This window comes from Lagopus muta, chromosome 21 (assembly GCF_023343835.1).
Source record: "Lagopus muta isolate bLagMut1 chromosome 21, bLagMut1 primary, whole genome shotgun sequence".
NCBI lineage: Eukaryota > Metazoa > Chordata > Aves > Galliformes > Phasianidae > Lagopus > Lagopus muta.
Genome location: NC_064453.1, coordinates 4926096 through 4953254, shown reverse-complemented (window position 1 = coordinate 4953254; position 27159 = coordinate 4926096). Strand labels below are relative to the sequence as shown.

General features: G+C 50.0%; 1 protein-coding gene across 4 annotated transcripts in view; it reads left to right on the top strand.

Annotated features, from left to right (window-relative positions):
- KAZN (kazrin, periplakin interacting protein) overlaps positions 1-25538 on the top strand; it is a 143245-nt gene extending 117707 nt beyond the window's left edge. For 2 of the 4 annotated variants that reach the window (XM_048968092.1, XM_048968089.1), the window contains 7 exons: positions 17180-17371; positions 20544-20680; positions 21684-21854; positions 22094-22283; positions 23235-23365; positions 23453-23503; positions 24743-25538. In XM_048968092.1, the coding sequence (XP_048824049.1) occupies positions 17180-17371; positions 20544-20680; positions 21684-21854; positions 22094-22283; positions 23235-23365; positions 23453-23503; positions 24743-24910 (1040 nt within the window). In that variant the 3' untranslated portion in view covers positions 24911-25538. Of the gene's footprint in view, positions 1-13703; positions 13900-17179; positions 17372-20543; positions 20681-21683; positions 21855-22093; positions 22284-23234; positions 23366-23452; positions 23504-24742 lie in introns of those variants that run through there. The other 2 variants (XM_048968091.1, XM_048968090.1) reach the window with 2 other exon arrangements.
- The last annotated feature ends 1621 nt before the right edge of the window (positions 25539-27159 follow it).

The window sequence follows — 27159 nt, the reverse complement described above, 5'->3', positions numbered from 1 at the left end:
AGTCTGCCCAGCAGGGCTGTGTTGTTGTGAGCAGAGCAGACCCTGCTGGGGCTCGTGCATCATTAAGGTCACGTGAAATCCGTGAGAGGTGATGAGTTGAATTGGGAAGAGCTGGAAGGGAAGCTGGGGCAGAAGGGCTTTGAGTGTTAACGAGGCAGAAATCACTCCTCATTGCTTTGGAAGATGAAATGTAACCGTGGTACCACGCTGGGTCATGGGGGGCTCTCAGTTCTTTGGGAAAAGACAGAGGAGCAGTGGTGCAATGTGTCTCACTGCTTATTTCTCTCCTTTCTGAGCTCTGCTCGTCTGTGTGCATTGATCTGAAATGTTTGGAAATCAAATAGGAATAGCAAAAATGTGCATCTGCTACTTAAATACATGCATGGATCTCAATTTAGCATAAAAATGATGCTTTTGCTCTCAGCTCTGACTCGGTTGCTGCTGTAATTGACAAAAGGTGGAGGAAAACATGCTGTCTTCCGTTCTGCCTTGCCAAAGCCATTTGCCCTACAGGCTGTGCAAAGGGAGCAGGGGGTTCTGCTGGGATGGGCTCAGAGACCAGAGCAGTGCTCAGCCCCTGCCAGGAGATAGCAGTGCTGGTGTGCTGCTAAGCCTCTTGTTTGCACTAAGCTGTTTATTTTGCTGCTAAAGGATTTGAGAATCTCTTTGGCTGAATGGAAGCGGCCGGTGAACCTCTCCTGGTGTGAAATTCCCTCCTGTCTGCGTGAGATCTACTACACACATACAGAATGAGCATAGAATAAGCAACGTATCTATGATTTCCTGCTGTTGCATTTCCTAAATGCACGTGCATTTGCAGACAGGGAGCACAGGGTGCATTGTTCAGTGCATGGGATGGCAAAGCCCAGCTCTGGGGCCGGGTCGGAGCAAAGCAGGAATACCAAAAGCTTTCAGGAAGGCTCAAATCCATTATAATATTACTAAACACCATAATCCTGTGAGCCTTGGCTTTGTAATGCGATAATGAGTTATTAAAGGCTAAGGCAGGGGATGGTGGGGGGGGGGGGGGGGAAGCTGTGCTTTGGGGTCTTGTCTTCCTTACAGTTGGCAGGGAGCAGCTGAGGAATGCATTGGGTTCTCCTCCATCCATATGATGCTGCAGCAGTTTTCCAGCCACCTCTGCTTGGGATCAAGTGCTGTTTTGTTGTTATTTGTCTTGCAAACGCTGTGTGTTTATTCTTGCTATTCTGGATGTTCCCCATCTGCTTCTGGACAGATCATTCCTGAGGAATCTGCTCTCACCACGTCGCCGCTTTCCTCTAAGTGCAAAGGAAGGGAGGAAAATCAATTTCCATCAGCTGGATGGTGCCCTTTGATTTATTGCTGCTGGAGGAAGAAATTCTTTATCTCGTGCTCCTGAAAAGGATTGCTTCAGTGTTTGTTATTAGGGAGAGATGCTGGAACAGCCCCAGTTCTCCAAACCCTGATATTTTGATAACCTTTACCAAAGGACATCCACGGTCCTGGTTTTATTGCAAGAGCTCTCTTTTACCTAAATACTTCCAGCTACCTGAATACTTACAGCTAAGTTGTTCTTGAGCCTCGGGATCGTTGCAGAAGGGGTGTTTGAGCAGAAGCAGAGCTACCAAAGGGCAGTAACAGCACAAGGATGGTATGGGGTGGAGCCAGGTCACTGCCATCCCAAAAGGTCCCTGCTGACAGGCAGTGAGATTTGATGGTGTTTTTGCAATTAGTACGTAGTGTGAAGTCTGGGCAGAGCAGCAGAGCTGCCCAGCACTGTGTGCAGACATGCGGTGCTCACCAGCATGATGCTGCCCTGACAGCAGCCTGCTATGGACAGACAGACAGATCAGGGTCCAACACTTCCCCAGTCAGGAGATGGGCGATGGTTTTATTGCTTGTTGCCATTCCTCCCTAGATTCTGAAGTTCATTTCCTGTGTCAGACTGCGGATTCCTAGCCCTACAAATAAAAACCATCGCTGTTTCTGCATCCTCTTTGCCTTGCAGCCCAGCAGGCTGGTCGGTGCTTGGGGCTGCATTGCCCTCCTGCCATGGGGGTGGATGTGAGTGCTTTGATTTATGTGTGTGACAGTTTCTCCCCTCCTGTGCCCTCCCACTGAGGTCTATGGGACACACTGTGCTGCATTCCTTGTCAGCAAGCTGGTTGGAGTTGTAATGAATATAGGGCCGTGCTTTAATTATCCCTAATTGCTATAAAGCAGGTTAGTGGCCAAGTGAGCAACCGCAGATGCCCAACTGGCCTAATTTGTTGGCAGGGTGAATGACCTGCTGCCCTGGCACTGTGATTAGGGCTAATTTGGTGCTGGAGCTCTCCTTGATGGGAATGAGGGGCAAGTTCCTCGTGGTGCAGCTGCTCTACAGGCACTGTTTCTGAGGGGTGAGCGATGTACAGATGGTTCGTATGTGGGCAACACCAGCACTGCATTGCAGCAGCTTAGGGAAAGGAGCAAAATCCAGCTCGCCTCAGAAGCACTTAGTGTCAAAATGAGCCTGCCTCTCCTTTCAGTTGCTCTGATCGCATTTATTTGTGCGGTTTTCTGGGACATCGGATCTTCGCATCATCCATCAGTTTAATTCTCTTTAAAGGAGTGAAACAGAAAAGGGAAGCTGAGTGATAGGCAGCAGGGAGCACGCCTGGGGCCATGCAGCCGGAGGCACGACAGTTGCCTGGAGGAGAGCCTGGGGTGGTCCTTCCCCCACCAGCAGTCCTGGTTGCTTTGGGGTAAATCCCACTGTGCTCTGAGCAGCAGTTTTGATAGAATCATAGAATGGTCGCCAACCAGCAGACCAGGCTGCCCAGAGCCATGTCCATGCCTCCATGGATGGGGCATCCACAACTTCTTTGGGCAAACCTGTTCCAGTTTTCATAGATGGATGCTGGGGCTTTGTGAATTGGGAGCATTTCATTTCCCCGCTGGCACTGTAGGGTGGGTTTGTGTGTCTTCTGCTGAATGCCCCCAATTAATGCTCACTGGGGTTGTGTAGAGCCCAGCCAAGGTCCAGAACTTAGCACGTGTGCTACAGAGGAAGTTCCTTTCTGCAGGATTCTGCAATCTAAAGCAATTACATCACTCAATAACATTGTTAAATATTCTTTAGTGGGCATGGTGGTGATGGGCTGATGGACGTGAGCAGGGGGGCTTGTGGATGCCCCATCCCTGCAGGCATTCAAGGCCAGGCTGGATGTGGCTCTGGGCAGCCTGGGCTGCTGGTTGGTGACCTGCACACAGCAGGGGGTTGGAACTGGATGAGCATTGTGCTCCTTTTCAACCCAGGCCATTCTACAATGCAGTGGTCTTTTCCAACCTTAATGATTTTGTGATTCTAATTCTGCCATGGTTATTGAGAGCCTTTTCACAGGGGCATCCCCGTTGGGGCTCTGGTGTACAGTGGTCAAATTGAGCGATTAGCATTGTTGCAGTGCTAATTATCCTCCAAGTGAAAGGTTAACTTGAAGTTGTACGGCTTGGAGTTGTGCAGAAGGCGTTGGGCAGAGCAAAGTGCAACGTGTTTGTGCAGAGGTGTTTGGGTCTGCTGGGTTCTCTGTGGTTTTGTTCCATCCCCGTGAAAATTTGGGGTCTTGGTGCTGAAGCAGGAGCCTCCCTTCTCATCCCAGAGCCTGTGCTGGCCACAGATGCCATCATTTCTAGCCAATAGCCACAAGGCTGTGTGCCCATCCATAATGGACACAGTCCCTCCTGGCTGCCCTTGTTCAGGGTTTGCTCATCCTTGCAAATGCAGTTTTCCAAATATCCCTTGTAGGACCAGGAAGCTTTCCATCGGCGAGCTTCATTGCCTTCTGGAAGCCAAACTAAGAGCTAAACTCAATGTTTCTTGTATTGATTTTGCTCATGGAGCCTTCATTAGAAAGCAGGAAGGACGGAGATTCGTTGAAATGAATTATTGAAAATGTCATACGTTACATTTCCTTCTGCTGTGCTGCACTGGAGAAAGCAAAGCATAGCCTCCTTCCCTATGATACAGCAGCTTTTTTATCTTCTTCTGTTTTTTTTCCCCCGCCCAATAAATAGTTTTCAGCTACCAGGCATGCTTTTACCACTGTGCAATAACTCAGCCAACATCAGCTTTCTGCCGCAGGTCTTTCAACAGCAGCCCAAATCAATAGGTACAGCAAAAAGAAGGGAACCAGAAACAATGGGGCAGGTGTGGGAAAACAAAACGCATCCGTGGGTTTGGTTGATGGAATTACATGGCTTGTTTTAAAAGGCAACCATGTGCAGATAGATTGGATCCAGCTACCCAGCCCTACGATGCTCCCTGAGCACAGAGCCCTGCTTTCACCGCATGGGGTTGGGTTTTCTGCTGCTTGTTGTTGTTGTTTCCTGCTGCACCCAGGGGAATATTTCAGCTACACCGGGTTGAATTATGGGCTGCCTTCCTCCCTGCAGCACAGAGATGGCAGAAAGGTGCAGTCCCCGTTTGCTCCATGCCTCGCTGCCCTCCAGCTTTGAGCACGCAAAGCAAACCCAGCAACACAACCAATGCATGGGAGCTGCAAACCTTATTTCCCCAAAAATGCCGTTGAATATTTGCCCTGCTTGCTGGCACAGGAGGAGCTGCCATGGTGCTAAGGAGCATTGCAACGTGTGGACGGCGTGGGCTCAACGCTGCCTGGCTTCCATTGGAGGAAGGCGGAGGCTGCGGTCGATGCACGCTGATGAGCAGCCCTGATGGCTATTGATCTGTTGGTGCTGCCCTTGATTAATCTCCTACCGATGGGTTTGGGGTTCTTTGTGCATCCCTCCTGACGTGGGATCACATCTCCCCAGCGCTGCTTGCAGCAAATCCCTGCAAAAAGGGAGAAGGCGGATTGAACGTGGATGCACCTGAAGGATGGGCAGTGCAATGGCCAAGATGTGGACCTTGGCCACAGATAGCCAAGGTGCAGCTCCATCTCCTGCTCATCCCCTCGCTGTAAGCATTCCTCCCAGCTGCAGCTGCTGGCACAGAGCTGGAGGAAGTGCACGGCTTTCCCTCGGAGCTTGTTTCAAAGAGGCTTTGTAGATTGCCATCTCCCCTTCATTGCAGCGATAAGGTGAGAAGGGTGGAAATGAATAAAAAAACCCCAAACAGCCCTCGATTGCTGTTTGCCCCTCCAGTTATGCAGAGGGGGTGTGAGACAGAATGCAGGTCGATGCCTGCTGGGTTGGCTCCCCCATGATTGAGATCCCCTGCCCCGGTTTGGCATTGGCCAGCAATGGGATGGGGATGTAGTTAAGTGGCTAATGATGCTAATGAGCTGGGATTTATGAGGGGAGCTAAATACAAAGGGGTTTAGGCACTGAACCAGCTTAGGTGCTTGTGAAAATCCCACTAAGCTCTGCAGTTCCTGCAGGGAATGTGCCTCAAGGTGAGCCCCAGCCCTTTGCCTGGACAGAAACAAGGAAATCCTCTCATACCAGCCCCAGGACACCAGTGTGGAAAATGACTTTTTCTTTCCCCACCCTTGGCACAGATTTTTCCCTAATACTTACTCAATCCCTTACAGCATCTCCCTTTCTTGTACCACTTGGCTGCAGCCATGGCCAAGAAAACCAACCTTGGCACTTTCTTCCCACCCCATTCAGAGCACCCTCAGCCTGTGGGGTGGAAATACAGCTCTGTCGGGGTGGCTCCAGCCCCCACATCTCCAGATTCTCATGCATGGAGCTCTCCTTTGCATGCAGGGTTCGTTAGGTTGGGCTTTGCTGGCTTGGTTGAGAATGAACTCACCTGCAGCACGGCTCTGTTCACAGCTCCTGTTGGGTTGCAGAGCCCGCAGGGTATCTCGCAGTGGTGATGCTGCTCCTCTCAGAGGCACTTGGCAAACAAATGAGCGAGGAAGAAACACAGATTGTGTTTGCTAATGGAGCACAGTTGCCAAAGAATGCATAAACCGTTATTCACCGCGAGGGAAATTCCTCTCTGGGAGACGTTTGGGCTGAAAGGCTCGGGGTTGCAAGCGTTGCTGAAAGGCTGCATTTTTTGCTCAGTGCACTTTGTGTGTGGATGCTGAACTTAGAACCTCGGTGTTTGCTGTCCTTGCATGGTTTCCTCCATGGAGGAGCAAAGGATGCGTGGTTTAGTGGGCATGGTGAGGATGGGGAGATGGTTGGACTGGATCTTAAGTGGTCTTTTCCATGCTTAATGGTTCTGTGGTTACATGGGCATCGTTTTGGGGCCACTGACCCACAAACATCAACCCTATGGAGATGGGAGTCACCGAGTTGGAATTGGGTGGGATGGGGCTCCGGGATAGCAGAGCTGGGGGAAAGGGAGGTGGTCGGATATGTGGGCACGGTGGGGATGGGTTGATGGCTGGACTTGGTGATCTCAGTGTTCTTTTCCAACCTTTATGATTCTGTGTTCCTGTGCTCAACCATCTGTTGCAAAGAGTTGAATTCTGTTAAGCATGCTTGCTCTTCTCCTTGTCGTCGTCCCCCCCCCCCTTCTTCTTGTGCTGGGTGTTAAATTAAAATGTGGTTTTGATTTCAAATAGTTTAAATTAAAATGTCTCCGTGTATAAAACCCTCTGCGGACTATAAATTATGCAGGAGAGGACTGTGAATTATTCAGAAGTGAAACAGCACTGGAAACCCCTCCAGAAAACAGAGCAGCAATAGGAGAGCAGCCTGCAGGACCCAGACCCAGCAGGACTCAAAATGGGCATCACCAGGAGATGCTGAGACTCAAAATGGGGTTTTTCTTGTGCTTTTCCCATTGCTGCTTCTAAACAGGCAGCGGATGTTTTGTTTTTGCCCCTGAGAAAGCCCTTTGGATATCTAAAATGAAGGCTTTTTGTTCACATTTGCATGGTTAGCTTTGCATTTTGCAATGGGTTTGGATTCAGAGTGGTGCCAAAGGTTGGACTCTGTGGTCCTGGTGGGTCCCTTCCAAATTAGCGGCTTCTTTGGTTCTTTGACCAGGTTGGACCAGGCTCTGAGCAACCTGATGGAGCTGTGGCTGTTCCTGTTTGCTGCAGATGAGTTGGATGGACGACCTTTAACGGTCCCTTCCGACTCAAATGATTCCATGATTCCTGAGGACTTCTCACCCCAAATAACAGAGAGCCCCCAGTCCTGCCCTATTTGTGGCTGCAGAGGAGGGGGAAAGTCTCTTTTTGACCCCTTAGCCCTGGATGCCTGCTTTGCTGATGCTTAAGGGCTCTCTGAGGTTTCTTCCACATTTCCAGTGTTCTCAGCCTCTTTGCTGATTTGGGATTGAGGGTAGTGGGATATTTAGGATAAGGGATGCTATAATGGGATATTTGGGCAAGAAATACCATAAAAGGGGATATTTTGGATAAGGAATGCTATAAAGAGACTTTTGGGATAAGGGATGCTATAACAGGGGACATTTGAGGTAAGGGATGCTATAATGGGATCTTTTGGGTAAGGGATGCCATAAAAGAGGATATTTGGGATAAGGGGTGCTATGGCATGATATTTGTAGTAAAGGATGCTATAATTGGGGCAAGGGATGTTATAAAGGGATATTTCAGGTAAGGGATGCCATAAAAGGGGATATTTGGGATAAGGGATGCTATAACAGGATATTTGCCATCCAAAAACCAAAACTGGGGGGAAAATATAAATTCCTATTGGAGCACTGTGTAATGAAGTGAGCTGAGGGGAGACAGCTTCATTTAGGGAAGCTATCTCTGCACTTTTGAGTTGGAATAGCATTACCTCCAATGGAGTAACGCTGTTTCAGAATCCGGCCCATCGTTGCCATTCTAAGGCAGAAGCAGCACCAGAGTGCTGTATTTTCCTCCTCCTTCGCCTGCAGTCATCACACCCAGAATTTGAAGACAGATTTTGGAGGTTAAAACTTCCCCGCAGAGCCCAGATTGTTTCCCTCTCAGCTGTCATCTCGGGACGGTTCTGTTTGCTTTCAGATGGCATCAAATATTTGGATTCCTGCAGGGGCTGTGGTGCGAGGGTGAATCTCATGCACACAAAACAATACAAATAAGCTTTTTGTAAGAGGGCTTTTTTAGCATTTCAGTGTGTGCTGCTCCTGTGCAACCCCTACTTGTTGCATTTCTGGGTGGACATCAGTGTACAGAAGATGGTCTGCTTCTGCTTGCACCGAGTTGGCTGCGTTGCATTTGCTCCTTTGTTGCTTTTCATTCCAAATCCCCACGTTGCCTTGCTTGTTTTTGCTGTGATTGGCCCTTATCTCTCCAATAGAACAATATTATTGCTGGGGAGGTGCCCAGCACAGGGCAGAGCTCCAGAAGGTGCATGAGATGAAGATGTCTGCAAGGAAACATCAGGGGAAAAAAATAAATCATTAAAAGTAATGAGTTGAAAACTTTCCTCCAGCGAGCATCACTGCTCTGTCTCATGGAATTTGCAAACAAAAAGTGCTGTATTCCACCCCCCCCCCCCCATCTCAGCTGTGCTTCCTTGTATGCTCTTCTTCTCCTAGATGCAATCATGGATTGAAAAGGATCTCAAAGATCATCTGGTTCCAACCCCCTGCTGTGTGCAGGTCACCAACCAGCAGCCCAGGCTGCCCAGAGCCACATCCAGCCTGGCCTTGAATGCCTGCAGGGATGGGGGGCATCCACAGCCTCCTTGAGCAACCTGCTTTTCAGCTGCAGCACAAAGCACGTCCTCTGGGGATGCAGAACTGAGCTCAGCCCCTGCATGCTGAGCACTCCTGCACCCTGCTCATGCTGCAAGCTTTGCTCGTGCTCCCGCAGCTCCCTTTTAATTGTATCATATTGTTCTGCTTCCCCACACCCGGTGCGAAGCGCTGATAACTTTGTCGGAGCTGCTGCCTGGCAGAGAGAGCAGAGATTAATAAAAACCTGTCGCTTTTATTAACTTTGCAATCTAGTGCATCACTTAATTCCAGGCAGGCGCTGACCGCAACGCTCGGAGCTGTGAGCAGCTCTTTCTGTCTTGGTGCACAGCTCTGCTGGGCTGGATGGGAGTGATGCAGTCCCACAAGGCTTTCCCTAAGCATTCCCTCTTGCCAGGTCCCTTGGCTCCTGGTAGATGCCTACTGAAGATGCTGCCGTTGGCTGTGTCCGTTGCCTTGCTGGAGGGGTTTGGTCTGGAGAAAGATGGAAGTAACCCAGTGGTGGGGATGAGGTTGTAGTGGAGTGATGGAACTCTAAACCCTTGGATATTCCAAGTAGAGCTTCCAAATAGTGGCTTTTCTTTTATAGCAGAGTATGAAAAGCACGGGGTGATCATTTGATGCATGGAGTGGAAGTGTTCTATTTAGGGGCAAGGGAAGGTGAAACTGTTCCACGTGTACCAGATTCCTTCTCCAATGCAAGACCAGAGATGCCTCTGGTGTTCTTACTGTGGTCCTTTGGAGGGGGACGTTCCTTGGCATGGATGTTCTGGGGTCTTCAAGGAGCAGGCAGAAGATGCCCATTGGATCCCATTGTGTTTGTGCCTGATGTGGCCTCAGCCTGAGGGCCCCTTAACCATTTAGTTTTTTGGCTAATGCCTCAAGAGCAGTCACAAAGAAATAAATCAAACCAGAAGCACCCAGACAGGAGCCAGGCTGTTCAATAGGTGCCAGCCCTGCACACATCAGAATGGGTGGCACTTCCCACTGCTGGCCCATCCTGTGCCATTGAGTCGATCGTTGGCTTTTTAGCAGCAAGGAAGCAGCCTGTGTCGTGCTTTCCATCTCTGTGCTGCACTGCAGTTATTTTTATCTGTTTTATATTGTTCTCGATGGAATTATTCTGCCCTCAGCCTGTAGATAAGGGCTGTTGCTAAACGAGCGTGAGCTTTTTCCTTGAAGGTTAAATCTCTGCCTTGCAGGTTGCTGAGTGAGGAGATGCTTTCTGCTTCCCCTCTGCATCTTCCTGGGCTGTTTTGGTGTTTTCAGGTGCTTCCAGCAGCATGCAACACCCCTTGAAGCAGTGCAAGGTGGTAGTGAGGGTGCATTTAGGGCTGTGCCTCTCTTGTGGGTGCTCTGCTTAACAAACGGCAGCTTTTCAGAAGCTGTTAGCATGAGCCATTAACTCTTCCTTTTAATTATTCAGCTCGCCTGTTTTAAATTTTGGATTAAATGCAGCTAATAGGCTTTGTGGAGGAGGCTCCGACCTCGGCGGTCCCTCCCCAGAGGAGCCCACATGGTGCCTCACCAGCTGATCACTTTGGCTCATTATCTCACGTCTTTCTCCAGCTGATGGATGGCTCTGGATTGATTTATGAACATCCGTGGGTGGGTGCAGCAGACGAATGGGGAACATGGGTCCTTGCAGCCCCATATGGCAAAGAAGGAGCAACCCCAGCCACCATGTCTATTTTGTTGCGATTTCTGCAGATAACCCCAAATTGCCTTGTGGCATCATTTTGAGTCTTGTGCACGTTGCTTTGTGTGATTGGTGGTTGGGCTGGGTGACCTGATGGTTGGGTTTGGTCACCTAGTGGTTGGGTGTGATGACCTGATGGCTGTGCTTGGCAACCTAATGGTTGGACTGGGTGACCTGGTGGTTGGGTTTGGTCACTTAGTGGTTGGGCTTGATGACCTGATGGTTGGGCTGGGTGACCTGATGGTTGGACTGGGTGACCTGGTAGCTGGATTGGGTGACCTGATGGTTATCCTGAGTGACCTGATGATTGGACTTGGTGACCTGGTGATCTTAGTGATCTTTTCCAACCTTAACGATTCTATGATTCTGTATCCTGCTGGGAGGAACATGGCTACCCCATTGTTTGTGTTGGGTCTGCACCCAGCTGCAACATCTGGCCCCAAGATGATAAGGGGTTGCAGCCAGAGTTGGTGTTGTCAAGGGTATTTGTGCTGGACTCCCACCCCATGTGTGGTAGGAAGGGGCCCCAAGGATCATCAAGCTGTGCTGACGTGGTTAATGAAGAGGGATCGCTAGAATTGTTTATTTGAAACTTTCTAGAGGCTAAATGAAATATATTACTTAAAAAAAAAAAAAAAAAAAAAAACCACCTTAAAAAAGCAACAACATCTGGTTAGTAGCATCCGTATTTGGAGTTGAGCTGCCGACCTTCAACCCCATTAAAATCACAGATGCAGTGGAGGATGCAAATGAGCCTGGTGCATTCTGGAAGGGGGGCCCATCTTTGCATACGTGTGCAGTGGTTCAGCTCTGCAGGTGTTGTTCTGTTCTGCCACTTCCACGCACGCAACCGGTCCCATGCAGACATTCACAAGAGCACAGCCTCAGTGTGTAGAGACTTAATTACACGTTGCTTATTAGAGATGGCCTGTCAGCATGGTGGTTGGGCAGCCGAGGCGGCTGCTTTATCGCCTCTTTGCAGGAGTCGTGCAATTTCTTTGTCATCATATATGGTAATGTATGCACTGCAGCACGGCGTGGGGTGAGATTCAATGAATAATGGAAAACCCAGAGTCATGTTGAATCTATATTGGCCGTGCTGTTTCCCCACCAGTTATCTTTAAAAGGCAAATATTAATTCTGGGGGCTTAGAGCAGTTTTAGAGCATCTCGGTCCCTGCAGCAGGTGCAGTTTGTTGGAAGGCTGCAATGAACTATTTGCCAGCACGGGGGCTGCAAGACGTGCTGTTGCAATGGCCACTTTCTATCCTCATATGGCCATGCTGCTGATTTGGGCTCTGGTAGATCCCACAACACGACCTACCAAAAAACATGCCTGAGAAAGTGCTGGTTGCTGGTTGCACTTGATGGTGTTAGAGGTCTTTTCCAATCTTAACGATTCTGTAGTTCTGTGATTCAGTGACATGGGTAGTGGGCATGGTGATGATGGGTTGACAGTTGGACTTGATGATCTCCTAAGGTCTTTTCTAACTGTGATTCGGTGACATGGTGTAGTTGGCGTGGTTGGTGATGAGTTGACAGTTGGACTTGATGATCTTAGAGGTCTTTTCCAACCTTAACGAATCCGTGGTTCTGTGATTCTCTGACATGGTTAATTGGCATGTTGGTGATGAGTTGACAGTTGGACTTGATGATCTTAGAAGTCTTTTCCAACGATTCTGTGATTCTGTGACGTGGTTTAATGGTGTGGTTGGTGATGAGTTGACAGTTGGACTTGATGGTCTTAGAAGTCTTTTCCAACCTTAACGATTCCGTGGTTCTGTGATTCTCTGACATGGTTAGTGAGCATGGTGGTGATGAGTTGACAGTTGGATCTGATGATCGTAAAGGTCTATTCCAACCTTAACAACTCTTTGATTTCTTTCTTTCCTGCCTTCCTTCCCCAGTTGCTGTCTGTGAATGCTAATTAGGATGGATAATTTCTGTTTGTTTTCTTTTTTGCTTTAACCAAATCCCTTCTATTATGATCTGTATCATTTATTTCTGCGGGCCATTATCTCAGTGTCATTACAGCATTTTAGCAGCTGAATGAAAACATCCGAAGGAAGCCAGAAGTCGTTAGGCACAACATTCTGTGATAACAGCCATAATTCTCGTGATAGAAAAAAAAATAAGAAAAAAAACCAACAAGAAGTGTGATGAGTTCAGGAAACAGCACAAATGGAGCTGAAGTTGTGCAGTGACACCATGATGTTTGTGCTCTGCAGTCACCAGTGCTGTAACGAGGAGTTCTACAAGTGAATGTCAGTGGGGAGGGCTGGGGGTAAAAGCTGCTTTTTGTCTCTTTACATGGATTTTACGATTTCAGTTGTCTTTTTTGTTTTTAAGGAGGGAAAGGTCCAGTGTTTATGTCCTGGGTAGGGATGTGACAAAGATGTTCCACTGAATGACGTGGTTTCGTGGCACGGTGGTGTTGGGTTGATGGTTGGATTTGATGATCTTCGTGCTCTTTTCCAACCTGAATGATTCTATGGAAGGCAAGGTTTGGATTTTTTTTGTTGTTCTCTGAGCAATGGTTGCAAAGCCGTCAGATTGGGGAAATTTCTTCTCCAGAAGAGCAGTGATGTGTTGGCACAGGGAGTGGAGGGGTCTCCATCCCTGGAGGTGTTCACTGTGGAGATGTGGCACTGAGGGACGTGGGCACGGGGGGCTGGGGTTGGATTTGGTGATCTCAAAGGACTTCTTCAACATTCATGATTCTGTGGTTCAGGAGCATGAAATCCTTGCAGGCAGCAAGCAGAGCCGGGTTCCTGCAAGAGAAAAGATGAGTTACCAAAAGGAAAAGCAAGCAACTCTTGTTTTGAAACCTCTCCTTGATGCTTTTACTTGAAGCAATGCAATCCAACAGGAAAAGAAACTGAAACCAGCACTGGGTTTTCCCCTGCCAGCCCTGCCTATGCCCCCTTGTTGTAACTGCATTTCATCAGCTGCTGTCCTGCAGTGGTCCCGGAGGATCAGCCCTTGGGGATGGACGGTGCTGAGGCTCAAGTTCATGGTGACCCCAGTTGTGCAGGGCTGCAGGAGCAGGTGGAAGTTGGGCTTTTCAGCCCAGCCTTGGATCATGGAATCATTCAGGTTGGAAATGACTTCTCCAACCATCATCCCACCCCCACCATGCCTGCTGAGCATGTCCTTAATGAAGGTGCTGGTGTCCCAGGGTTCATTTCCCTGTTTCATTTCCAGCAGCAGCACAAGAAGCGTTGCTTCAGACCCTTCCTATACTCCAGCATTCAGCTTCAGCACGAAGCAGCTCACAAGCCAGACTGATGGAATAAAACAGCACTGCACAACAGAAAATCAACCACACGTGCCTCCCATTGCATGAAACGACAGGCGCCGTGCCTTCCCGTGCCTCAGTTTCCCCACCCAGCGCTTCTTTCCGCCTCCTTTCGGGTTCCTTTTTGCTTCCTTTGCATTCCTACCCGGCCAGGACAAGCCACTCCTCCGGCGGGTGACATCAGGCTGGAGCCCAGCGGGGCCCTGCATGGCCGCCATGCAGCAGGGAGTGGGGACAAGGAAGGGGACAGCAGCAGGGAGCGGGGGAACGCAGGGGAACGTGGGACGAGCTGGCTGGAATCCCACGGGTAAGAGCTCAGAGATGGGGCAGGGAAGTGGGGGGGAGGGGGGGAGGAGGGGTTCCGCCGGGCGTCCCCGCTTGGTTTTGAGGGCTGTTTGTTGTTATTTCTTATTTCTGTGATTGCTTTTAATCTTCTTTCTCTCGGCCGTTCTTCCGCGCTGCTTTCTATCCCGTCCCTCTCCGCGTTTTCCCTTGTTTGTTTTCTGCCTGCTTCCTTTCGCTCCCTGCAGGAGGAAACAAAAACCAAACCCTCGCCGACTCTCTGCTCTTCCCCAATGCTCTGTGGGTTTCCCCCCCCTCCCCTTGTACCCCCAGGGGGGGGGATCACAGCAGTGCCACCCCCTCCATCCTCCTGCCCTCCCCTCCTGCCTGTGCTGTGTGGCTGTTAGTAGGGTTTGGGTTATATCCCAGTACTGGAGGTGCCCCAGTGGTCACGGATGGGCTCTGCAAAGTGCCACATCCTCAGGGTTATCCCAGCAGGAAGGCAGTGCTGCTATGGGGGGAGGTTTGGAGCTGTCCCAATGGCAAGATGGGGATGGGGACGATGGGTTTGCGCAGGCATTGGGGTCCTTCTGTAGGTCAGAGTGTGTTTGGGGCTCTCCAAAGGAACATAGCCCGGAAATTTGGTGGTTTTCCCCCATTTTATTGCCTGCTGGAGGGGGGGGGGGGGGGGGGGACAACGACACACATGGATGTTTCCCACACCAGGGCTGCTTTGGTGTGAACCTTCCCCAGGTACCCAAAATCAGACCAAACCAGAACCATCATGGGGTGCTCTTCAAGTACGAGTTTGACTCATCCCTAAGCCCTTAAATCCCTGCTTTTCTCTGATACCATTCTGATACCGTCCCAGGGGGAGATGCACCCATGTGTGTGTGTGCACGTATGGAGGCCTGACAGCACCTTGGAAGTTTGTTGCTATCAGCTGAGGTAGAATTAACAGCTAATTATTGTCTAGGTTTTCATCAGCGAGTCCAGGAAACGTTTAAATGGATGCTTGGGTTTAAAAAGCAGCCGTGCCCAAGCGCTGCGTTAGAGGCGTTCGCCACGGATGCTTCCAAAAATTAAATGAAAATTATTAATAATGTTTTAAAAAGTAATAATAATAATGATCTCTGTGATTATTTGCATTGTCTGTCAGCACGTTAATCGGTGCTCAGAGCGTAAAGGGTGGAGAATGCGGCGGGGTCGTGGATGTGGAATGCTATCAGCTAAAATATAATTAACAGCCAATTATTTAAGTGTGCGAATGGCAGTTTTTTGTCAATTAGGAAACGTTTAAGTGGCGTTGATTTCTGGCTGCTCTGGGTGCTGCAGTGCGAGGAGGGAGCTCCTTCCATCCCCATTAATTGCGGTGCTTCGTTATGGGGTGGGGATGAGCCCAGCCAGTGAAGCGAAAAGGGAAGAGGGCAAAAAAAAAATAGGGTTAAAAAAGAGAGGAAAAATGCGTTGTGGGAGCTTTTTGCACTGGGGTTTGGCCATAGGGAGGTGAAACAGAAGATCCTGTGATGCTGTGAAGAAGGGGGTGGGATCCTTCCAGCACCTTGGGTTGAATCTGAGCTGGTTTGGATGGAGGCAGAGATGGATGGTGTGCGGTTGGGTCTGGGGCAGCATCTCCTGGTGGGGTTGTAAGCTGCTCCCAGTGGCGTATGGGGACGTGGAACATTCATTGGGATGCTTAAGCTGGACGTAGAGCATGGGGGTTTGGTTTATTTCCTGCTGAAAGGTTTCTCTCAGCATCCATGCAGCTCCCAGCATGACTTGCTTGAGCATAGCAAGAGATACAGGATTTATCCCCCAAAACCTTCAGTTTATGAGTTGCACTTTGGTCCATGTGTAGAGACACCATTAGATGGACAGATGGAGATAGATAGCTGGGTTGCATGTTGTACCATTGGGTAGAGGTGGATAGATGCAGGTAGGTGGGTAGGTATTAAATGCCCTTGGGTGAACCATCCTTGCCATGGTTTGGGTTCCTTCTCTCCCACCAACTGTGCATCTCTGTAGAAAAGTCACTTTTTTAGCAATAAAACAAGGAGTTCAAAAAGTTCTCTAAAAAAAAGGTAAGAAGTTAATAAGCATAAAAAGATGTTGAAGATTTAAGGTTTGTTGCTTGCCAAGCACACTGGTTTGGCCTCATGTATTTATTGCATCCTAGGTAGGACCTGTAGAATCTCATAGACCTCACTGTACATCTGTGACCCTGTACGTAACAGGGGGGTTGAAACTGGATGATCACTGTGGTCCTTTTCAACCCAGACCATTCTATGATTCCAACCTAAGACCTTCAGTTGGGATGATTGGACCAGCATTGCCCATATGCAAGTGGGGATGCAGTAGGCACCAAATGAATCCTGATGGGGATTTAATTAGCTGATAGCACGGCTTGCAGAGGAGCTGGTTGGAGTTGAACGTGTGTGGTTAATCATTGGCCATGGGGCTGATGGCTGTGGATGTGAGAGGGGAGAAACAGCACAAGGTGGGCTGGGGTGGGCATGGGAGGAGAAAGAATGGATGGCAATGGAGTTGTGTGGTTGGTTGCTTGCAGAAATGAGATTTTTGTGGCATTTGGGGTGGTAAGGACATGGGAATGGTCGTGTGCAGAAGTGGGGGAAAGGGGATTTTGATGGGGTTTGGGGAGGCAGGTCTGTGTGCAGGAGGGAAGCTTCGCACCGCAGCCAGGCACTCAGTTTTGTACCGATGGCCTTTGGCAGTGCACACATTGTGTGTCTGCTCAGCCAGGCTTTGCTTGCACTGCATGGGCCCGGTGCATTTGCCTTGATTTCCCACGTGCTGGAGGCCAAAAATCTGAATTTCTCCTGCCCCTTGGGAAATGGAAACATGGGCAGAGCTGAGCTGTGCTCTCGGACACCGATTTATCCGAGCTTTTTTGTGAGAATTTCAAGAAAGCACTCTGGACTTTAATGAAATCCCCAGCCCGCAGCTCGAATGTTCCTCGTTAGTGACTTTATTGCTAAATAATTTACAGAAGGAGGCCTTGCCAGTTTTCATAAGGGAAGCATTTCAAGTATGCAAAGCAGATTTTATGCCTTCCCGGAGCAGCTGCTGGCTCAGGGATGGGGGACCAGCACTATGCTGGCTCTGCCCCATTTATTCTGCATCTATAGGCAAGGTGGGAGGCAGCAGTGCAGGTAGGGCAGGGGCTGTTTCTTCCCAAAATAAGCCCCAAATTCCCATACTGCGTGACCAAACGGTGGGGGAAGGACCCACACAGTGCAGGCATTGGTTTTATGGCTCCTGTTCACTTGTTGATTCTGTCTCCCCAGCACTGCTGAGAGAGGAGGTGGCCCAGCTGCAGGAGGAGGTGCACCTGCTCCGGCAAATGAAGGAGATGCTAACGAAGGAGCTGGAGGAGACACATGGCAGCAAATCCCCTGAGGTGCTGTCGGCCACTGAGCTCAAGGTGCAGCTGGCACAGAAGGAGCAGGAGCTGGCACGGGCCAAGGAGGCTCTGCAGGGTAAGGGCTGCCTTTCCCTCTAGGGCTTTATTCCACGCATCCCATAACCCCAGAGCAAATTAATTAGCCAGGGAAGGAAAAGCTATCCCTGTTATTTGGGTGAGGGGTTTGTGTGGTGAGGTGATGTGTTTTTGTGGGGTGAGGTTGGGTGCGCAAGCAGAGCATCCCCAGCAGGCTGGGAAATTGGGCACGTCGGGTGCAAAGTCATCGTTGTACAGAGCAAAACTGAGCTGAAATGCAGATGGAAAGTATGATGAGATGGGTTTAGTTCAGGTTTGAGCTCCTTGGAGCCATTGAGGAAGGAGGCAGAGCATTGCTTGGTGATGCATGCATTGTGCTGGTGTAGGGAACCTGCTTTGGGGGGGGGTGGGTTGGACTCGATGATCTCTGGAGGTCCCTTCCAACCCCTACAATTCTGTGATTGATTCTGTGATCCTCCTGCATGGAGCTTGCTGAAGGGTTGTGTTGCAGGACAGAACCTGATGTTGGAGGCTTTCCTCCTCCAAAAAGCACTTCTTGGTGAATAAACTGGAGCAAGTGAAGGCTGGATGGTGTGGTACCCAGGGTGAGGGCACTGTGTGGGGCTGTGGGGAAGGGAAGAGAAGGGAAAGGGAAATGGTAAGGGAAAAGGAAGGGAAGGAGAAGGAAGGGAAGGAAAAGGGAAAAGTTAAGGGAAGGAAAAAAGAGGGAAAGGAAAGGAGAAGGAAGGAAAAAGAAAAGGGAAGGAAAAAGAAAAGTCATCCCTGGTCTGTGTGTTTTCAGTTTTATTGCTCTTTGATGGTGTGCACATAAAACAAAGAGGCTTTTTTTTAAAGTTTTTGCTACGTTCCAAGGGTTGGAAATGGTTCTTGTGGGCTGTTTGAGCAGGATGGCTTGCCCCCTCTCCATGGGAAGTCGTGGTGTAGTTGTATGCAAAAAGCCAAAACTGAGCAGCAAGCTTTCCACTGCTCTGCCATAATGGTTTGAGAATCACGAATGCTTCAAGAATATGGTGATGCTTTGCTTTCTTTCAGTTGGGCTCTTACTGGTCAGCTATAGAAGCCACTGGGATTTGTTTTGCAGGACTTCCTTGCAGGTGTGAGGGATGGGGCGAGGGAATCTCGACTCACACTTGTGAGCAGCTCAGCCAGCAGCCCATTCACATCCCTTCCTCCTCCCTCCTTCCAACCTTGGAAGCCTTTTCCTGTCCTTTGGCAAAGCCCACAGTGCTGGATCCATCCCCACGGGCTGGGCGGCAGCGCAGCGCTTACGGGACGCTGCAGAAATCCTTTTTCCTTCCCATGAAAACTCCTGCCAAAAACAAAAAGGGCAGCAGCACCAGAAAAAGAAAAAAGGAAAAGAAAAAAAAAACAACAAAAAACCCTACATTTGGGGAATGGTGCTGATGGGAACGTGGCCAGGCTCTGCTCGGCTGCAGGATCTCAGGCTCCTGTCCCCACGCACGGCTGCAGCATCCTCCCTGCTGGCTGCATGCACGCTGTGTTCTTAGCAGGCAAGTGATGGGGAAATTGTAGGGGAACGTTAGGGAAATCCGCTGCCATGTTTGGCTGAGAGCCTGGAAGCACTGCGGAGGCAGAGGGTGAGGGAGGGGAGGGGAGGATCCAGCCTCTATGGCATCCCAGCACCTCCATAAGGGTCCGGTTTGGGGTTGGAGAGGCGTGAGTGGAGCCTCGATCTGTAGGGAAATGCCTTCCTGGGTTGTCCCACGCCAATGAGCCCTTCCTGCTGCGGAAGGGAGAGGAGAGCAGCTCTTCCTGCTGCCGTCGTGCAGTCGTTTACATCTCCCAGCAAAGAACTGGTGTGGTGTGGGATGCGGCTCAGAGCGGGATGTTGTGTTGCAGCTCCTTCCTCTGGGCTGGTTCTGTCCTTTGGGCCTTATTTTGTGATAGCAGAATGTCCAGGATGGAATCGTGTGATGTCCTGGGGAATCCTGTGAGGTGGAGTGGAGGGGATCTGGGGTCCCCCAGCAGGTGAGGGTGGATATGGGGTCTCCAGGAGATGGAGGTGGATCTGGGGTCCCCCATCAGATAGAAGTGGAAATGGGGTCCCCATGAGGTGGAGGTGGATGGGGGGTCCCCCCAGGAAATGGGGGTGGATACTGGGTCCCCCAGCAGATAAGGGTGGAGGTGGGGTCCCCAGGAGATGGAGTTGGATCTGGTGTCCGTCAGAAGATAAGGGTAGATAAGGGAGCCCCATGAGAAGGAGGTGGATATGGGCTCCCCATGAGATGGAGGTGGATACGGGATCCCCCAGGAGATGGAGGTGAATCTGGTAGATAAGGATGGATGTGGGGTTCCCAGGAGATATGGAGGTAGATGACCATGGTCAAGGACCTGAAGAAGACCCTTAACATCCCAGCATAAGGCAGTGACCACCTCCTTGTTGCCCATTTGGGTCTGGTTTGGTTTGGAAAGCCTTTGGCTTCCTGCTGGGGCGTTTCCAGGCAAATTCCTCCAAGGCAGAATCTCCCATGGAAATGCTTTTCCTAAAAGCCAGTGTTGCACTGGGATGTCCCATTTCTGCATGACCAGATGCTGGCTGCAGAGTGCCAGCAAGATGCTGCGTGCAGGTGTCAAAGGCCGGGCTCAATGAGTGTGTATTTAATTACAGAGCAAAGATCCCCACGCAAGGCTGCCCAATTTTATGGGTTAGTCACAGTGACAACATTGGATTTCATGGTTGGGATGGAGAAACAGGAGAAATTAAGTGAATGTTAATGCGACACGATGGGTTTGTGCATCCCTCCTGTGCAGGGCTGGTAGTTCTTCCATTTGGAATCACATGAATGTGATTAGGGAAGGCTTAGGTTAGAGATTAGGAGGAAGTTTTTCACACAGAGGGTGGTGATGCATTGGAACAGGTTGCCCAAGGAGGCTGTGGATGCCCCATCCATGGAGGAATTCAAGGCCAGGCTGGATGTGGCTCTGGGCAGCCTGGGCTGCTGGTTGGTGACCTGCACACAGCAGGGGGTTGGAAATGGATGAGCTTTGTGCTCCTTTGCAGCCCAGGCCATTCTATGATGTGATTCTACAAATGTGATCGTAGAGTCATTAAGGTTGGAGAAAACCTCTAGGATTGTGTAGTCTGACCTTATGGTGGAAGCCATAGGAAGCCAACCCTACAGAAGGTGGTGATGCTGGGGACCCGGGTTACCCCACTGCTCTTTTTGCAGCCATGAAAGCCGACCGCAAGCGCTTGAAGGCGGAGAAAACAGACCTGGTGAGCCAAATGCAGCAGCTCTACGCCACGCTGGAGAGCCGCGAGGAGCAGCTCCGCGACTTCATCCGCAACTACGAGCAGCACCGGAAGGTTAGAGCGTGGCTTCTCTTCCTTTTGGGGCTTCAGGTTGGATTTCTTTGGGGTTGACCCTAAAGGCCATCTGGGCCAATTGCCCTGCAGTGCACAGGGACACCCACAGCTCTATCTGTGCTCAGAACCCCTCCAGCCTGACCTTGGGTGTCTGCAGGGCGTCACCACCATCTCTCCAGGCAGCCCCATTTAACTGCTCCCTTTTGCTAGCCAAAGCCCTAAGGCAGCTTGCTCCCAGTGTGCCTGCAAGGTTGGAGCGTGCAGAGCACACACACAAACAGTTGCTCTGTAATAAAGAGCATTTTTGGGATGCTTTCGGGATGGAAAGCTGGGGGGTTGCAGCGAGGCTTCCTGTTGTGCTCGCGGTTCTGCCATCCGCAGGCACGAGCGAGCGTGGGAACTCAGCTCCCACGGCTATTCTGGGCTTTTTTCCATGCAAAGGGAGAAATTTGCTATTTTTGAAGGCTGGTGCCATAGGAGCAGCGCTCACAGCCAGCTCTGGGTTAGCTGGGGCAGCCACGGGGACATTTTTTCCCCTGCCACGAGGAAGTCATTACAATCGTCAGTGCACAGAAAAAAAGCAAGGAGCATGGAGTGAGGAGCTGGCAGTGCTCTCCAGCTTTGGGACACGGTGCTTGCATCCTGTTTGGGGCGCAAATGTCTCATTTTAGGGCACGGGCATCCCATTTTGGGGCATGGATATCCAGTTTGGGGCACAGGCGTTTCATTTTGGGGCATGGCCATCCCATTTTGGGGCACAGGTGTCCAGATTGGAGCACAAGTGTCCAATTTTGGGATACAGACATCCCATTTTGAGGCATAGGCGTCCAGTTTTGGGCACAGGCATCTCGATTTGGGGCACAGGCATCCCATTTTGGGATACAAAAGGATCCCATTTTGGTGCACAGGCGTCCCGTTTTGGGACACGGTACCTGCAGGGAGGGCCAGGAAGGAGGAAATTTTGGCCATTCCCTGTCTCAACACCTTCCCTGTGTTGCACCAGGAGAGTGAGGATGCAGTGAAAGCCCTGGCCAAGGAGAAGGACCTGCTGGAACGGGAGAAATGGGAGCTGCGGCGGCAAGCCAAGGAAGCCACCGACCACGCCAGCGCCCTGCGCTCCCAGCTTGACCTCAAAGACAACAGAATGAAGGAGCTGGAGGCCGAGCTGGCCATGGTGAGCTCAGCCTTACAGCATTTCCCAGCTGTGGGGGATGCCTGGTTTGGGTCAGGACTCAGCATTTGTTGCATCGAGGTGAATGGAGCGGAGTCGCAGTGTTGCGTTTGAGCACTGTCACCAGATTGCATTTTTAGGGTTTGCTGCTGCATTGCGTGGGTTCGTTGCAGCATTGCATCCAAATGCTATTTCCAGTGCTGCAGCATTGCATCCAAGTATTGATTTTGGTGTCCCCACAGGCCAAGCAATCCCTGGCCACGCTGACCAAGGACGTCCCCAAGCGCCATTCCTTGGCCATGCCAGGCGAGACGGTGCTGAATGGCAACCAGGAGTGGGTGCTGCAAGCTGACCTACCACTCACTGCTGCCATCCGACAGAGCCAGCAGACCCTGTACCACTCCCACCCCGCACACTCGGCTGACCGGCAAGGTGAGACCTCCACCAGCTTTGTTTTTGCTTGGGTTGTTGCTGGGATCTTGAACGGGATTTGTTTTGCACGGAGGGGTCTTGTTTGTTTTGCATGGGTCTGGGTCTTGCACAGGGGTTTGGGTTTGCACAGGGGGTTGCTGGGGTTTAGGACAGCGTCAGCCTTCTTGCACATGGGGTGCTTGGGTTTTTATGGGTTTAGGTTTTACACAGGGGGGTTGCTGGGGTGTAGAGCAGGATCTGGGTTTTGCACAGGGCGCATTTGTTTTACTGCGCCGCGGGCTGAGCCTCTGCATGGGGGTTGAGGTTGTGCATGGGAGGTTGCAGAGGGTTTTGCACAGGTTTAGGCCTTGCACAACAGGCTGGGGTTTTTCATGGGAGTTTAGGTTTTGCATAGGAGGTTGCTGGGATTGTGAACAGAACCTTTGCACAGGGAATACTTGGGGGTGTTTTGCACAAGGAGGTGCGTTTTTTGAACAGGATCAGACTTTTTGCACAGGTTTAGGTTTTGCAGAGCAGGCTGGAGTTTCGCATAAGGGTTTAGGTTTTTTGCACCAGGAGTTGCTGGGGTTTTGGACAGAACCCAGGGTTTTGCACAGGGCATATTGGGGATTTTGCACAGCAGGCTCAGGTTTTGCATAAAGGGGTTGGGAACTGTTGAGTTTTTGAACAGACACTGGTTTTGCACAGGCTTAGGTCTTGCACTGGGGTTTTGCACAGAGGTTCAGGTTTCGCACGGGGAGTTGCTGTGCTTTTGAGCAGGATCACCTGGGTTATTGGTGGATTTGGGTTTTACACTGCAGGGTTTTGCATAGGGATTTAATTACGCCCCGGGGTATTGCTGGCTTCTTGCACAGGATCTGGCGTTTGCATGAGGGTTTCGCTCACGCTGGGGGGCAGCCCTACACCCCAGCTTTGCCACTGCTGACCCCCCATCTCCCCATTGCCTCACAGCAGTCCGGGTGAGCCCCTGCCACTCCAGGCAGCCGTCCATCATCTCCGACGCGTCAGCAGCAGAAGGCGACCGATCGTCCACGCCGAGCGACATCAACTCGCCGCGACACCGGACGCATTCGCTCTGCAACGTAAGTCCCAGGGGCAGCCAGGTACTGCAGGGTGCCCACGTTGTGTTTCTGCTGTTTCAACATCACCCGTTTCCCTTCTTGCTGCAGGGGGACAGCCCCGGACCGGTACAGAAGAACTTGCACAACCCCATCGTACAGGTAGGGCTGCAATCCACTGCAAACCCAGCTCCCAAAAGCAGATCCTGCACTAGAGAGTGGTTTTGGGGATACCTAGAGGCACCGATGGAATTATTGAGTTATTCTTAAATGTTTTACCCTAAAAAGCTGTGGGTGTTCATGCAGATGGTAGCTAGGCCTCCCTGTGGCTGTGCCATGTAGCTGACATCCTATAGCGATGGCATTGAGAAACCAAACTCCTGATAACCTGGGGTGGGAAGAGGTAGGGTCTCCCAATGACTTCAGATACAAAAGTTCAGGGCCTGGACCTCAGTATTCATTGGGTTCTGTGTACTTGGTGGTGTTGAACATCCCCAGAGGTGTTCAACGTGGAGATGTGTTGGGAATGTGGTCAGTGAGCGTGACAGGACAGGTTGATGGTTGGACTTGATGATCTTGGAGGTTTTCTCCAAATTTAATGATTCTGTTTAGGGACACGATCAGTGGGCATGGTGGGGATAGGTTTATTGTTGAACTTGATGACCTTGGGGGTCTTCTCCAACCTTAATTATTCTATCATTCTGTTTGGGGTTGGGTTGATGGTTGGACTTAATGATCTTGGAAGCCTTCTCCACCTTTCATGATTCTATCTAGAGATACAATCAGTGGGCAAGGTGGGGATGTGTTGATGGTTGGACTTGGTGATCTTGGAGATCTTCTCCAACCTTAATTATTCTATCATTCAATTTGGGGGACACGATCAGTGGGCATGGTAGGGTCTGTTGATGTTTGGACTTGATGGTGTTGGAGGTCTTCCCCAACCTCAATTATTCTTCCATTCAATTTGGGGACACGATCAGTGGGCACAGTAGGGTCTGTTGATGGTTGGACTTGATGGTCTTGGAGGTCTGCTCCAATCTTAATTATTCTATCATTCAATCTGGGGACACGATCAGTGGGCATTGTAGGGTCTGTTGATGGTTGGACTTGATGGTGTTGGAGGTCTTCTCCAACCTTAATTGTTCTATCATTCCACTTGGGGACGCAATCAGTGGGTATGGTAGGGATGTGTTGATGATCTTGGAGGTCTTCTCCAACCTTCATGGTCTGGTGATTCTGTGACATAGTTTAGTGAGCACACAGTGGGGATGGGTTGCCTACCTCATGCATGGGAGCCTCACCACACCCCGCAGCCCCAATGCAGGCAACACCTGAGTGACAAATCCCCCAGCAAAACCCCAAAGATCAGCCATACCACCTGCACCCCTCCTCTCCCTGCAGTCTCTGGAAGACCTCGAGGACCAAAAACGGAAAAAGAAGAAGGAGAAGATGGGCTTTGGTTCCATCTCACGGGTGTTCGCTCGGGGCAAGCAGCGCAAATCCCTCGACCCAGGGCTGTTTGATGGCACGGCCCCCGACTACTACATCGAGGAGGACGCGGACTGGTGACCTCTCGCCCCCAACAATGTACAGCCCCCATGTGTGCACACCCACTCACGGTGTAATTTTGTCCCAACCCTTCCCCCCTTGTATTTTGATTTTATTTTTTTAAGCATTCCAGTAACTCTTCCTTTGTCGTCACTTCTTTATTTTTTTTTTTGTCGTTTGGGGGATTATTTTTTTTTTCTTGTTTTCTTTCGTTTGTTTCGTTTTCGTTCCCCAAACCTCCCTCCTTTTCGACAAAACTTGAAACTTGAAGGACTGCTGTGTGTCTGTAAATAACGGGAATCTCGTGCACTTTGTGCTTGTGACGTCTCTTGTCCGAAACCGCTGTTTTTTTTGGAGCCTGTCCTGCGTGGGGACCCCACTTCAGAGAAGGGGACCCCAACATCTTCAGAGACATGGAAAAAGCAAGCAAAACCAAGAAACGAAACTCACCCAAATCGCATTCACCCGAGGAGGTGGCAGCACACGGGCTCGTCGTAACGCCTTCTGGAATCTGTGTTTTTTTTTTTCCCCCCCTTTCCCTTGTGTCGTTTTTAATTTATTTGCACAAACCCAGAGAGGAGCTATTCTAACTAAATTATTACAGAAATGTTGGGGTTTTTTTTTTTTTGTTTTTTTAATTCTTTTTTGTGTTCTTGTCTTTTTTTTTATATATATATATTTTTTCCACGTCGCTGGGGAGGAGGTGGAAGGGGTTGGGGAACGGGGACGGCGTGGGAGCACTTAAAGCCTTGGCAAAACCCAGCGACCTCGGAGCTTCCCAATGTGGATTTGGGGTGCTCGCCCTTTGCTGGCATTAAAACAGGGGGCACTGGGGGGCCAAGGGAAAGCAACGTCCCTGTAGAGCAGTGCCAATTTTAAGGGGGACGCTTGGAAACCGCGCTCCGCTTAACGACGAGCTCACAAACCTGTATGCTTTAACGCTCAGCGGTGTCATTGGAAGCTCTTAAGAGGAAAGAAAGCAAACAAAGTATGAAGATTTATTTAATAGTGCTATAATAGTGTCTTATTTTTCTGAACTCCGAGACGCGCGCCCCGTTTGAATGGGGAATATTTTGTCTTACATGGCAGAAATTCACTCCCGCGCTCTGCGTTCCCCCATGTGATGCCGTGGGGAGGGCCGGGGAGGAAAAGCAGAACTTTTCTGCAGAAAAGCTGATTTTTTTTTTTTTTTAATTTCTTTTTTTTTTTTAATACATTGACTTTTTTTAAATCATTTTGTTTTTCTCCTCGCATTTCTTTCTATTTTTATTTTTATTTTTAAATAATTTAAACTCTCCGCCGACGAAAGCAGACGAGCGATCTCCCTCGGTATCCAGTAGTTTCCTTTTGCATTTCAGCTTTTTTTTTTTTTTTTTAATTTTTATTTTGTAAATTAGGAAATAATTCTAAAAAAAAAAAAAAAAAAAGAAAGAAAAAAAGAAAAAAAAAAAAAAAGAACTTACTAAGAGGATGATTTATTTAAAAGAGAGAACTTCGGGAAATAGCATATGGATTATGGGTAACCTTAGATTTAACTTTTTTTTCCCCCCCCCAATGAAGGGGGGGGAGGATCCTTGAAGGCATGGATGCAAATATTACAAACAAACAAACAAAAAAAAAATTATAAAAAATCTAAATAAAGCTTATTTTAAAGTACGGGTGAGCTCCACGTGGTTCAATTGAGGTTGGGGATTGGTTGGGTTGGGCTGGGCACTGGGTTGATTTGTCTTCGTGTTCTGGCCAATGGGATCCGTTGGGCCGTGCAGAGGGGACATGGCAGTGGGGTGAAGGTGGGTGTAGGGCACTGGGCAGCTCAGCATCGTTGCAGCACCTTTTGGGTGCCGATGGGGCATGCTGTAGGCTGCCCCACCAACAACGCCATCTTCATCATGGGATGGGTTTGGGTAATTTGACCCGTGGGAGCAAACAGTTGGGATTTGCTATAGGTAAGGATGTGGGCCAAGATCCATTCAGGATCTGTGGATGTGATGCCAGGGATGGAGTCTGCCGTGGCCAAGGCGATGGGATGGGCATGGGAAAGGTGTAGGGCAGGATGTCCCTGTTGTGCATGGAGCAACCCGACGCCGATCCAAGGTGGTGCAACCTGCAGAAAACAGGTAAGAATCCCTTTTTTATCCCATAGGGCAGCACAGCAGGAAAATATGTTCCCATGTGCTTGGTTTTCTGCCCCTTATCTTGGGGTCAGGTTGTGCGTAGTTGGGTCTGCCCATTTGCCAACAGGCTGAGATTGGCTTTTTGGACTGGAGGAT